The following is a 14,151-nucleotide window of genomic DNA, read 5'->3' on the forward strand; positions in this document are numbered from 1 at the left end:
TACACACTTGTTGTGCCGAATGGCCCAGGTGGCCCCTACCGCCCGTGTAGAGTGTGCCGTAATACCGGCTGGAAGAGGAGAATTCTTAAGGCGGTAGGCCTATTGTATGGTGGATTTGATCCACCTGGCAAGGGTAGCTTTGGAAGCTGGCAGACCCTTGTGGCCGCCTTCCGGAAGGAGGAAAAGAGAATCAGACCTCCGGAAGGACGCAGTCCTAGACACGTATATACGCAATGCCCTGACAAGGTCAAGCGTATGCAGAGCGTTCTCCACTCTATGAACCGGAACCGGACAAAGGGATGGTAGTGAAATTTCCTCACTGAGGTGGAAGTCGGACACAACCTTCGGAAGGAAGGATGGGACCGTACGAAGAACTACCTTGTCCTGGTGAAAAGCCAGGAAGGGCCGTCTGCAGGAGAGTGCTGTCAGTTCAGACACCCTGCGTAGCGAGGTGATTGCCACCAGGAAAACCACCTTCTGGGAAAGAAGTCGGAGCGGGACCTCCTTAAGGGGTTCGAAGGGTGGTTCCTGCAATGCTGTCAGGACCAGGTTGAGGTCCCACGTTTCTAGTGGTCGTCTGTAGGGGGGAACCAATCGGGAAACCCCCTGAAGGAAAGTCCTTACTTGCGGCTTGGTAGCAATGCGCCTTTGAAAAAGCACTGAGAGGGCTGACACCTGGCTCTTAAGCGAGCCCAATGACAGCCTGGCCTCCAGACCCGATTGGAGAAAACCAAGTACTTTGGGTAGGGAATAAGGGAGTGGGATCTGGCCACGAGATTCGCACCAGGTAAAGAAAGCTTTCCAGGTACGGTAATAAATCTTGGCAGAGGCTGGTTTCCGTGCTCTGATCATGGTTCCAATGACGTCCGTCGAGAGCCCTGCCTGGGTTAGAACCCAGGTCTCAAGGGCCACGCCGTCAAATTGAGAGCCCCTGAGTTCTGGTGGTAGAACAGGCCTTGTGATAGAAGATCGTGGCGGTTGGGGAGACGCCAGGGGGCGACTGCTGTGAGTTGTACGATGTCGGCGTACCATGTGCGTCTGGGCCAGTCCGATGCAATTAGGATGGTTGGAACTCCCACTTGTTTGATCTTCCTCACCACTCTGGATATCAGGGGGAGAGGTGGAAAAATATACAGAAGCTGGAACTGGGTCCAGTCCTGAACCAGAGCGTCTGCTCCGAGCGACCGCGGGTCGTGTGTTCTGGCCATGAAGTTGGAGACCTTGGCATTGAAGTGGGATGCCATTAGGTCCACATCCGGGGTCCCCCAGCGGAGACAGATGTGTTGAAAAATTTCGGGATGGAGAGACCACTCTCCCGAGTCTATTCCCTGTCGGCTGAGGAAGTCTGCTTCCCAGTTGTCCACACCCGGAATGTGGACCGCCGAAAGAACCGACCCTGTGTCCTCCGCCCAGCGGAGGATGTGTGACACTTCTCGCATCGCCTGGGTACTGCGGGTCCCCCCTTGGTGATTCACATATGCCACAGCTGTGACATTGTCCGACTGTATTCTGATGTGAGAGGCTGCCAGCAAGTGATGGAAGGCCCTCAATGCCAGAAGGATGGCACGAATTTCCAGGATGTTGATGGGCATGGTCGCTTCCACTGGGGACCACTTGCCCTGTGGTGTAGGTGCACCACACCCCAACCCGTCAGGCTCGCGTCGGTGGTCAGAACCTTCCATTGACCTGTGAGAAAGGATTTCCCCTTTGCTAGCGAGGTTGGCTTGAGCCACCAGTGCAGGGACCTCCTGGTTGACGACGTTAGCTGGAACTCCCTGTCGAGAGAAAAGGGATTCCTGTCCCAGGACTTGAGAATGGCTAGTTGGAGAGGTCTGAGGTGAAACTGGGCAAATGGGACAGCTTCTATTGCTGCTGCCATCTTGCCGAGGACTCATGGCAAACCAGAGAGATCGAGGGGGTTTGCGGAGGAGGGTGCGCAGTCGGAGAGCCAGTGCCTTGTCCTTGGGAAGGAGCACTAGACCCCTGGAGGTGTTGAATAACATTCCCAGGAAGGTCAGGGACTGACTCGGGGTTGGTGATGACTTTTGTAGGTTGATTAACCAGCCCATGCGACTGAGAGTATCGGTTGCGATTGAGACGCTGAGCTCGCAGTCCTTGAAGGTGGGAGCCTTGATGAGTAGATCGTCCAAGTATGGAATGACTACTATGCCTCTGGAGTGCAGGACGTCCATGGTGGCTGCCATGACCTGGTCCTGGCCTATTGCGAACCTGAGAAACCTCTGATGGGCAGGTGCAATGGGTATATGCAGGTATGCGTCTTGTATGTCTATGGAGGCGAGATATTCTCCCTTCTCCATGGACGCAATGATGGACCGAAGGGACTCCATGCGGAAAAGACGGACCCGTACATATTTGTTGAGCTGTTTTAGGTCTAGTATGGGCCGTACGCTGCCTCCTTTCTTGGGAACTACGAACAGATTGGAGTAGAACCCTCGGAAGCGGTCGGTCGTGGGTACCGGTACTATGACTCCTGCTTGAAAAAGCGAGGAGACCGCTTGGTGGTAGGCACGAGCCTTGGCTGGCGGTTTTGGGGGGACAGAGAGGAAGAATCGGTCCGGTGGGTTGGAGGTGAAGTCTATTTTGTATCCGGAAGACACTAGTTCCATGACCCACCTGTCTTCTGTAATAGGCAGCCAGACTTGATGAAAGAGCAAAAGTCGGCCGCCTACTGGTGTGGTGTCTTCCGGAGTCCGTGAGTCATGATGAGGAGAAAGTCTGAGATTTTCCTCCTCTGGGCTTAGGCTGGCCTGCTTTTGGCTGCCAGGTCTTGTCCGACCTTTGCGTCGATCGTAAGTTGTCCCTGCGTGGGGAACAGTTACGATTTTGTGCTGGACGCGAGACGGACCAGCCGGAGGAATTCCGAAAGGATCGGAATCGAGTTTGGTTACGCTTCTTGTAAGTGCATTTAGGTTTCAGTTGGGGAAGAGAAGTACTCTTACCCCCGGTGGCGTTGGATATCATAGTGTCCAACTGTTCACCGAAAAGTCTCCCACTGAGGTAGGGGAGGTGCGTGAGGGACTTCTTTGAGGCTGCGTCCGCTTTCCATCCCCGCAGCCAGAGGATACGCCGAATCGTGATGGCGTTTGATGCTATCCCCGCTACTCCCATTGGTGAATCCAGAGCTGCATGGAGCATGTAGTCTGCTACAACTGCTATTTGAACTGCTTGGTCCGACAGCTCAGGAGCGGATGCTTGGAGAGCTTGTAAATTCTTTGCCCAGGCCAGAATGGCCTTGGCAGCCCAAACTGAGGCGAACGCGGGAGCCAGGGATGCCCCTGCTGCCTCGAAAATTGAACGAGCCATGCGTTCTACCTGCCGGTCAGCTGCGTCCCTGAGGGTTGAGCTATCTGGCAGTGAAAGGAGGGTCTGTGCTGCTAGCCTAGAGACTGGGGGGTCCACTTCAGGTGGATCTGTCCATTCCTTGGTGTCCTTCTGTGGGAAGGGGTACCTCGCCTCCAGATATTTGCGATTAGCGAATTTTTTCTCAGGCTGTGAGAGCTGCTTTTTAAGGATCGCCTTAAACTCAGGGTGGTTAGAGGAAACCTTAGGCGGCTTCAGAGGTCCTTCAAAGGAAATCTTATGTTCTGGGGCCTCTGGTGGCGGATCAGAAATGTTCAGCACCTGATGGATGGATGAAATTATGTCCTCAGCTAGCGCTGTATTGCTAGGAGGGATTGGGATCAGGGACCCCTCCGTTTCTCTGTCTGAGTCCGAGTCGCAGATGCCTTCCGAATCCTGTGTATCACTGAGGCGTCCCCTGCTGAGTGGGCTGGGGAGGAGGCCTTCTCTGGTCGGGGATTGCGGAGATCTGCATTGTCTGTCCCTGGAATGGGGCGGTATAGATGACCTGGAGCTACGGTGTCTCTCCCTAGAGGGGGATGACCGTGTGCTATGGGATGACGCAGATGGACTTGATCTATGGGTCGGCTTGCGTCCTGACCTAGACGTGGATGTGCCAGGGTCATCTTGTTCCTGAGTCAAGCTCTCCCTTTGCTAGGTAATGGTCATAGCCGGGGCATGACCCTGCAGAGCCTGAGGCAATGTGGAGGTTAGGTTATCTATAGACTGCGTCATAGATTGCGATATCTGAGTAGCCCATTCCGGCGTGGCATTAGACACCGAGGCATTGGCAGGGGCTTCTTGGGGCTCTGACACATTAGTTTGTATACAGTTCTGACAATGCGTACGTGCTACTACTGGGGAGAGCGGTCCCGCAGGCTGTGCAGAATGCATAATAGCAGTTCTGCCTGGTTCTCTTGGACCTTGAGCCCGGCATAGTGCACAGAGTGCAGAAGTGCTGCCAGCAGAGGACCTTACAGGGGTAGAGAAACCTATAGGGGAGCCTTATAGGTAATATGGATTCACAGCTGAGTAAAAAACCCAGCTGTGATCTTACCCCACCAGTGTGCCCCTAGGTCCAGCGCCGAAGATCCACAGTCCTGTGCCCCCCGGAGACTGGCTGCCTGGTCCTGGTCCTGCAGACCGGGAGATGCAGGGTTAATCTGCAGCCGAAAATGGCTGCTGAGACAGAGAGGAAAGGAGGAGAAGGGGGCGGAGAGCTGGAAAAAGGCGGCAAGGCTGTGTAAAAACGCGCCCTTTCTGTCTCGATCCACCCCCTTTATGACACTGTAGTGTCATATTTGTCATGCGGGGGGCGGGCCGGGGGGCGGAGAGGAGGCGGCAGCTTCAGCTAGGCCTAAGCCGGGGCCTAAATTAGATGCCTGAGGCCCAGAAGGGCTCCAGGTCGGCGCGAAAGTCCAGGAGGGGGTCGGATCTGAACCGGACCCCTCCGGATTTAAAGGCAGGATGGCGGTGGGGCTATAAGCGGAAAGGGGAGCCCGGTAGGGGTCTCCCTGAGGCAGTATAGAGCTGGTGCTGCCGCAGAGACAGGAGCGCAGGGAGCCCTGTGTCTGTATGTGCCATGCCTGCCTGCACTCCCCCCGGCCCCAACAGGAGCCCGCAGCTGGGCTGGGGTCCCTGGATGCAGGCGCAGTGTGCTGGCCCATTGCTGGGAGCTGTAGAATGCTGCCTGTACAGGCCCTACCTGAGGTGTCTCAACCTAATACCCCCAGAGGGGGATAGGGAGGGTGCTGTTGTCACCTTCAGGGGCCTTTATCCTCGCCTCAACCTCAACCCAGAAACCAAAAGGAATTGGGGAAGGAGGGGGGGTCTCGACTTCGAACCAGCACCCGAGGGACTGGGGAAGGAGCAACATGGGGAATAGCCATCTCTACTTCAACTGGGCACCCCATAATAGGGGGCCGAGGAAGGAGCCATGACGGGAGTCTCACAGGAGACCCTCTTTTCTTCATCTGTAATCCCGTCGGAAAAAACGGAGTAAAAATCTTTTAGGTGTGCCTCCTATGTGACACTAAGCAAAAACTGGAGAAGGCTGATGCCGTCCAGGGGTGTATACTGCACAGGAGGAGCCACAGTTAATCTTTTTCAGATTATGCATAGTGTCGCCTCCTAGTGGACAGCAGCATAACACCCATGTTCCTGTGTCCCCCAATGAGGCGACAGAGTAATTGAAGGTACTTAGCACACAAGTTGTTCCCCTTTGTTGAGACCCTAACATTTTATGCTTCTCTCGGTGTGAAAGCCTACAATTTTAAGTTTTTAAAGTAAAAATGCCTTAGACCAGACCTGAGCAAAGTGTGGCCCGAGAGGTCCACGGGCCGCACCGTGCCCGCTCTCTCGCTGTCTCCATCTGCGCTTACTGCATTGGTGGAGGAGGGGCCTCCGACCACTTCCTCTACTAATCATCCTGTGAAACAGCTGACGCCCTGATGTCATTTCATCGCGTCAGCTGTGTACTGTGGACAGTCAGCACACCAGAGACAGAGAGAGAAGCTGAGCACTGGGGAACGGAACCAAGGTGAGTATGCAGTGGTCTATTTTTCAATATGAATGGGATGTTTGGGTGGAATGGGGAGGCTATGGGGGCGTCAGGCTGCACATGGGGAGGCTATGGGGGCGTCAGGCTGCACATGGGGAGGCTATGGGGGCGTCAGGCTGCACATGGGGAGGCTATGGGGGCGTCAGGCTGCACATGGGGAGGCCGTGTGGGACTCATGCAGTATATAAGGGGGGAGGCAGTGTGGGGCTCATGCAGCACATATGGGGGGAGGCCTTGTGGGGCTCATGCAGCACATATGGGGGAGGCCGTGTGGGGCTCATGCCGCATATGGGCAGCTGGCTTCCATCAATTAGGCAGCGGAAAGCCAGCTGTCAATCAGCATGACACCAGTAGTCCTGCCCTGTGAACAGGAAAAGAAAAAGCTGCTCTGTTGATGTGATGTCAGTGATGTCTGTTACCGCTCTTTGCTGGCAGAGAACAGTGCTAACACAACAAACAGGTGGGTATCAACTACCTGACTGTTAGTGCTTAGGCACTTTTTTTTTTTTTTTTTTTAAGTCCCGGATATCCCCTTTAAGTGGAAACTATGCATTTAATTTTGCATCTACACTTGTTTTCAGGTTCCTCCACGTATTATGGCTAATTACTGGACATAATTGTTGTTGGGAGACTCCTCTAACACAAAAGGAATTATCCAAAGTGGTCAATCATTTTAGTCAAATGAAATAGAATGCATTAGGATAGTCAATATGTATGTCTCTGTCAAAAATTCAATCTTGGTTTTGATCTTCAAGGATCACGCATTTTCCTAAAACATCTGCTGTTCCAACAACAGAAGTCCGTAATGGCCAAGGTGCTTGGTGCTGGGGCCTCAGCTATTATGGAAACAGTTGACTAACATACCTTTAACAGGATGGTGCCAATTTTTTCTTTGCAAGTATTCTACATAATGCTGCACAATAAATATCAACAACATTAGGAATTGACCATTTTACCTTCTAACATCATTTTTTAGGATGTGAGCATATGGTCCCTGTATTTCAGTGCCAAATTTCAAGTTGCTATCTTGCACTAGACCAATTATCCAAGTTTGCTGTTTTCAGTACTTCATTTTTTTATTGGCACCATTACTATTTTTCCAGTGCAACTGACAAACTTATTTGTGGGCTGTACCTGTACCGTAAATATGAATAACTTTCCTTGCCATCAGACTAATGAAGAAGCATGAATTTACTGCTAGCTATCGTTCACCAAAGTGCCAGGAAATAATTAGATTTATGATAGGTAATTAGGGACACAAGAATCTTTTCTTCCAGATTAGAACCATGATAGACTTGACACTGCAGCAGCACCGTGAATTAGAAGGACATGCAGCAAGTGTGTTATTTCACTAACCGATGGTCTCCATATTACAATGAACGCTATGCAGTACTGTGCAGAAAACCAAAAAAGTGAGGCTAATCATTGAGGGTAAATACAGTATACAGGAAAAGTAAAAAGAACAAGAAAAATTCTGTGCTAATTACTACATTTTTATAATGTGCTTATCTTAAGCTTCAAATAAATAGTAATGAATTTCCTGCGACCTACTATGTGTAAGAAGGCAATGTGTAACTTCAGGCTAAACTGAAAAATCAAAGATGACTAAACTAGATGAACTTGAACTACCATATAAATTATACAAAAAGATTTTGGTGGCTCTTATGAATACTTTCTTTTAAGGATAGCACCCAAGTTGAAAACACAGGAAACACCATTAAAGGAGTTTTCAAACTAACAAAAGTACATTTTAATTAAAGGGGTTGGGCCACCATAAAGAATACATTTAATTAAGCAGAAAAGGTGGACATAAATGGTTTAGTAATTTACATTTATTAAAAATTATGCTCCATACAAAAAGTAACAAGCTTTCATCTTGTGAAGTATGCCCCCTGGCGTTATACCATTCCGTCCTCCCAGTGGCCGATCATGCACAGTTCCTGTCATCAGAGTTCTCCCCAACTCCCCACCCCCAGTGTGCACAGCGCATGCTCCCTGCGCTCCCCTCACATTGTTAGACCTATGTGAGGGGAGCGCAGGGAGCATGCGATGTGCACACTGGGGGTGGAAATTTCGGGGGAACTCTTATGACAGGAACTGCGCATGCTCGGCCAGTTGATCGGCCACTGGGAGGACGGAATGGTATAAAGCCAGGGGGCATACTTCACAAGATGAAAGTTTGTTACTTTTTGAATGGAGCATAATTTTTATTAAATGTAAATTTCAAAACCATTTATGTCCACCTTTTCTGCTTAGTTAAAAGTATTCTTTATGGTGGCCCAATCCCTTTAACCCCCAGAGGTATTTTCATTTTTGAGTATTCGTTTTTTGCTCCCCTTCTTCCCAGAGCCATAACTTAACATTTTCATTTTTTAGTCAATAAGGTCACGTGATGGCTTGTTTTTTGCGGGACTAGTTGTACTTTTGAATGACACCATTGGTTTTGCCATATAGTTTACTGGGAAAGGGGAACAAAATTCAAAATGCGGTGAAATTGCAAAAAAGTGCAATTCCACATTAGATTTTGTTTTGCTATTTTACCATTCCCGTTGTGGCCTAGAAAAAAGGAAAAAAAATCCAAGCGCGGTGAAATTGCAAATCTACAATTGTTTTTTGGTTTGCTTTTTTTTACAGTGTTCATTAAATGGGGAAATTGACCTGCCCTTAAAGATTCTTCAGGTCATTATGAGTTCATAGACACCAAACATGTCTAGGGTTCTTTGTAATCTAAGTGGTGAAAAAAAAATCCAAACTTTGTTAAATTTTTTTTTTTTTTAAATGGTGCCATTTCCAATACCCGTAGCGTCCACATTTTTCGTGATCTCTGGTTGGGTGAGGGCTTATTTTCTTGCGTGTCGAGCTGACGTTTTTAATGATACCATTTTGGTGCAGATATAATCTTTTGATGGCCCGTTGTTGCATTTTAATGCAATGTCGCAGTGCCCCAAAAATGTAATTCTGGTATTTTGACTTTTTTCCTCATTACACCGTTTAGCGATCGGGTTAATTCTTTTTTTATATTGATAGATCGGGCGATTCTGAAAGGTTTGATTTTTTTTCTTCATTGTTTTATTTTGAATGGGGCAAAAGGTGGGTGATTTTAACTTTTATTTTTTTTTTTTATATTTTTAAAAACATTTTTTTTTTTTTTACTTTTAAGATTCTTCAGTAGTATCCATGGGAGACTAGAAGCTGCCATAACCCGATCGCCTCTGCTATATACAGTTGTGTGAAAAAGTGTTTGCCCCCTTCCTGATTGCCTTTTCTTTTGCATTTTTGTCACACGTAAATGTTTCAGATCACCAAACAAATTTAAATATTAGACAAATAACACAAGTAAGCACAAAATGCTGTTTTTAAATGAGGGCTTTTATTATGAAGGGACAAAAAATCCAAATCTACAGGACCCGGTGTGAAAAAGTGATTGCCCCGAAACATAAAACTGTTGGGCCACCCTTAGCAGCAACAACAACTGCAATCAAGCATTTGCCAGTTATTGCAATGAGTCTTTTACAATACTCTGTAGGAATTTTGGCCCACTCATTATTGCAGAATTGTTAGAATTCAACCACATTGGAGGGTTTCCCAGCATGAACCATCTTTTTTAAGGTCTTGACTTTGACTTGGCAACTCCAAAGTCTTAATTTTGTTTTTCTTAAGCCATTCAGAGGTGCACTTGCTGGTGTGTTTTGGATCATTGTCCTGCTGCATAACCCAAGGGCACTTCAGCTTGAGGTCACAAACAGATGGCCAAACATTCTCCTTTAGGATTTTCTGGTAGGCAGCAGAATTGATGGCTCCATTTACCACAGCAAGTCTTCGAGGTCTTGAAGAAGCAAATCAGCCCCAGACTATCACACTACCACCACCATTATTTTACTGTTGGTATGATGTTCCTTTTCTGAAATGATTTGTTACGTCTACATTAGATGTAATGCCACATACACCTTACATAAAGTTCAACTTTTGCCTCATTAATCCACAGAATATTCTCCCAAAAGTAATGGGGATCATCAAGATGTTTTCTGTCAAAACTGAGATGAGCCTTTATGTTCTTATTGCTCAGCAGTTGTTTTAGTCTTTTGAACTTCTGCCATGCAGATCACTTTTGCCCAGTCTCTTTCTTATGGTGGGGTCATGAAAACTGACCTTAACTGAGGTATGTGAGCCTTGCAGTTCTTTAGAAGTTGTTCTGAGGTCTTTTATGACCTCTGATGAGTCGTTGCTGAGCTCCTGGGGTAATTTTGCTTGGAAGGCCACTTCTGGGAAGGTTCATCACAGTACCATGTTTTCGACATTTGTAGATAATGACTCACACTGTTGTTCGCTGGAATACCAAAGCTTTAGAAATAGCTATATAAACTTTTCTAGACTGATAAATCTCAATTACTTTGTTTCTCATTTGGTACAGAATTTCTTTGGATCGCAGCATAGTGTATAGCTTTTGAGGATCTCTTGGTCTAATTAACTTTGTCAGGCAGGTCCTATTTAAGTGATTTCTTGATTGAGAACAGGTGTGGCATTAATCAGGCCTGGGTGTGTCTAGGGAATTTGAACTCAGCTTCCCAAAGATGTGATTTAATATATGTTTTAAGGGGGAGGGGGCAATCACTTTTTTACACAAGGCCCTGTAGGTTTGGATTTCTTTTTCTCTTAATAATAAAGGCCTTCAATTAAACACTGCATTTTGTGTTTACTTGCATTATATTTGTTTAATATTTACATTTGTTTCATGATCTGAAACATTTAAGTGTGACAAACATGTGAAAGAATAGGAAATCAGGAAGGGTGCAAACACTTTCACACAACTGTATATTTTTGGATACCCTTATTCCTATTTTCCCTGTGATTATTAGTGCCAACTAATACTAAAAAGTATTACAGCTCTGAATCTTTCTAGAATCAAGGTGTGTAAAATGCCCTTAAAGATCCTGACATGTAGCAGTGTCATAACTATTAGACCAACTGTAGCGAAGTGTGAAAAGTTGATAGGATGACACAAAGGCCAAAGGTATTGGCAGGTAACAAACTTGTCGATATCCCTATAGTGAAGAATATAAGAATTGTAAATATCCAAGTCTTCGACCCTCACAAAGTGTCCATGGCTGCCCACCTGATGTACACTTCACGTAATTCATATCCATGTGAAATACTAAGAAGACTCCTCATGAATTAAGGATGTGCAAGTGGCTTTTAGTCACATTAAACCTCTGCGCATCCCCCACCAAATGGCATTATCGTTTCTGCAGCCTGCTAAAATTTGTTGTGTGAACCTTCCCTTCTGAAAGCAAATATGGCTGCCTTCTGTGATTTCATAAAAGGTGGACAGACAGCATAATGAGATTCTCCCGACTGGTTCAGTTCACAAAAAAAGAAAAACAAAAAAAGCTCTCTTATACAATTATCTATGATATAGGGTAAAAGCTTGACTTTTGCCATATGTCTGGAATGTTTTCTCAGAACAAAGAATTACCCCCCCCCCCCTTCCCCACAAAACTTATTTAAAAATTATTTGTGGGATGCAACAACTAGAGGAGGTCATCAGTTTCACCTGAAAAGGGAGCTGTTAAAACGGCAAATTATGGAAAGAGACAGTAAAAAGACTCTAGACACTGTCGTCACACTAGCACATACCTGCATCATGCACTGAGATACCACTTCAAGTGGGATCTCAGGGAAGCGTTGCTGAAGATCGCTCAATACCTGGATGTCAAGCTGATGATTGCTCTGTGCCATCTCCGGTTGTGTGCTGGATTAAGATGGTAAAGGACGGGGACTCAGAACGCCCACCAGTGGTTGTGGTCTTCTGACCCTTCCGGCATTTTCTGCCACAAATTGGAAACCAAACAAAACAAAAAAGGACACACAAAAAAGTGTTAGCAATATTGCTACTAAATCGCATCGCTACAACTAATATCTGTGACCTCGTCTCCCGGTACTTTCCTACACGCAACCTCCGATCCTCACAAGATCTCCTTCTCTACTCCCCTCTTATCTCCTCTTCCCACAATCGTATACAAGATTTCTCTCGCGTATCACCCCTACTCTGGAACCCTCTACCACAACACATCAGACTCTCGCCTACCATTGAAACCTTCAAAGAGAGCCTGAAGACCCACCTCTTCCGACAAGCCTACAACCTGCAGTAACCACCGATCAACCGCTGCATGACCAGCTCTATCCTCACCTACTGCATTCTCACCCATCCCTTGTGGATTGTAAGCCTTCACGGGCAGGGTCCTCTCTCCTCCTGTACCAGTTATGACTTGTATTAAGATTATTGTACTTCTTTTTATTATGTATACCCCTCCTCACATGTAAAGCACCATGGAATAAATGGCGCTATAACAATAAATAATAATAATAATAATAATGTTATTGTAAAATAATTATCTCTAGCGTTTCGGATTTGCAGTTAGAAACAATCTAGACTGAGAGGCACATATATTATTTTTGTCATGAAGATTTTAATTTCTTTTATACTAGGTCTTTATTTTGTGATGAAGTGGTGAGCTATGCTGGTCTCATAGGAATAAATGTCTTGGGTTTTTCTATAAATTATTTTTAAACAAAAAAGAAACAAACTGCAGGAAGTATTCACATACAGAAAAAAAGCGTATAGCAAATGATTTGACATTTGCACCAAGTGACATTTCTATAGCACCCTAAAGACAATGTTCTTCAAATATGCTGTTGTGCAAGATTGGATCGGCAGTACCCGACAGTGACCACTAAACAGTTCCCAGAGCGGTGCTGCTCAGCCCTGCAATTGTGGAAATATGTCCGCAACAAGAGCGCAGAACAGCTGATCAATTGGGGTGCCAGGGGTCAGACCCCCACAGATCCAAAGAATAGGATTGGAGTAGTCACACACCCCTTTGATAAAGATTATCACTGAACTTATTGTATCAGATCTAATAAATTAGTTTGTGAAGCAACGGCCAATAAGGTTAGTCAGTTGCCTAGAAATGCTAGGTTTGATCTCCATTTTATGTGCAAACTTGATTTAGTCACTCAGATTCTCCTGTGCTGGAGCATAAAGACTGAAGAAGAAAATATGGCAGCTAGGATCAAAAGGAAATCGGAAGAGTAGTTCATAGGCCCCTATGGAAATCCAATATGCCAGATTGATCTCTCCCTTATCTTCACCTGTTGGGGAAAAGTTGGGAGGCCTCCATACACAAAACTGTAGGCAAACTGTGCCAACATCAGCCTTATATCTTCCACTTCTTATCTGGCCTTAAAAAGTGAGGTCCATGCTTGGACAATCTCTGTTAGAAACACTCCTTGTTTATATCCCATCAATAGCTTGTACACAAAAGCAGATCAATCAGAAACAAATACTATAATTATAACTTAACTATATCTGTATTTGGCAGTCCTTGGAGGCCCACCAAGCAGGGCTTGCGGTGACTAAAGGCCCCCAAAACACACTAGAATAACAGCGTCTAAATCTGCCGATATTAGGGTCATTCCATGTCAAGTGAACCAATGATTTTTACCTCTATATTTTTAATTCTTTTGAGATTTTGTTAATTGGCAATAGTGTGTCAGAGACTGCAAAATGTGAAGGAAAAAAAAAAATTCTAGATATATATATATTTTTTAATTGATTTTCAAAGTTCGGAAAAAGTGCGAATTTCGGTGTTGCCTGCCTTTATATTTCTCCTCATAACTCAGGCTAGAAAAAAGATAGAGAAACAAAAACACCATTCTACTCAGAACTGTACAGGCTTTCACCAGATATGTCACAAGAACAGCTTTGTTAATATTTTACCCATGCGAACGGAAACGCAAAGTTTTAAAACGCATTTCCGAAAAAAACGTTTATTTTCAAAATGTCAAAAACTGCACATTTGCCTGCTATGCTCCTAGCCACATCTGTACCAAAACACAAGCTGGGATCGTGATGGGATCATATTTTAAAAAATAAAACTATTACAGTGTCAATTCGAAAATCTGGAATTCATATCTGTTCAGCCTGTGGTGTAAAAGTGTGGGGTCTATATTTACCAGATAATCCATGATTGTTAGATATTACTGTATTATTTTATGTTATAGAGTCTTAGAAGCAGGAGAGGACAGAGGAGAAAGCTTTAGGTTCACATTGCGTTAATGTGTGCACGCTAACGGACAGCGTTGCACGGCGAAAATGTCGCAATTAACGCCGTGCAACGGGTCCGTTAGCGCACCCATTGACAGCAATGTGAAGTTTCCCTGTAGCGCATCGC

The 14,151-nt window shown here is 46.0% G+C and overlaps 1 protein-coding gene across 2 annotated transcripts in view; it reads right to left on the reverse strand.

Moving 5' to 3' along the window:
* TAB3 (TGF-beta activated kinase 1 (MAP3K7) binding protein 3) overlaps positions 1-14,151 on the reverse strand; it is a 91,123-nt gene that overhangs the window by 22,197 nt on the left and 54,775 nt on the right. For both annotated transcript variants that reach the window (XM_077296687.1, XM_077296688.1), the window contains exon 2: positions 11,555-11,745. In XM_077296687.1, the coding sequence (XP_077152802.1) occupies positions 11,555-11,656 (102 nt within the window). In that variant the 5' untranslated portion in view covers positions 11,657-11,745. The remainder of the gene's footprint in view (positions 1-11,554; positions 11,746-14,151) is intronic.

Source organism: Ranitomeya variabilis, chromosome 3 (assembly GCF_051348905.1).
Source record: "Ranitomeya variabilis isolate aRanVar5 chromosome 3, aRanVar5.hap1, whole genome shotgun sequence".
NCBI classification, from domain to species: Eukaryota; Metazoa; Chordata; class Amphibia; order Anura; family Dendrobatidae; genus Ranitomeya; species Ranitomeya variabilis.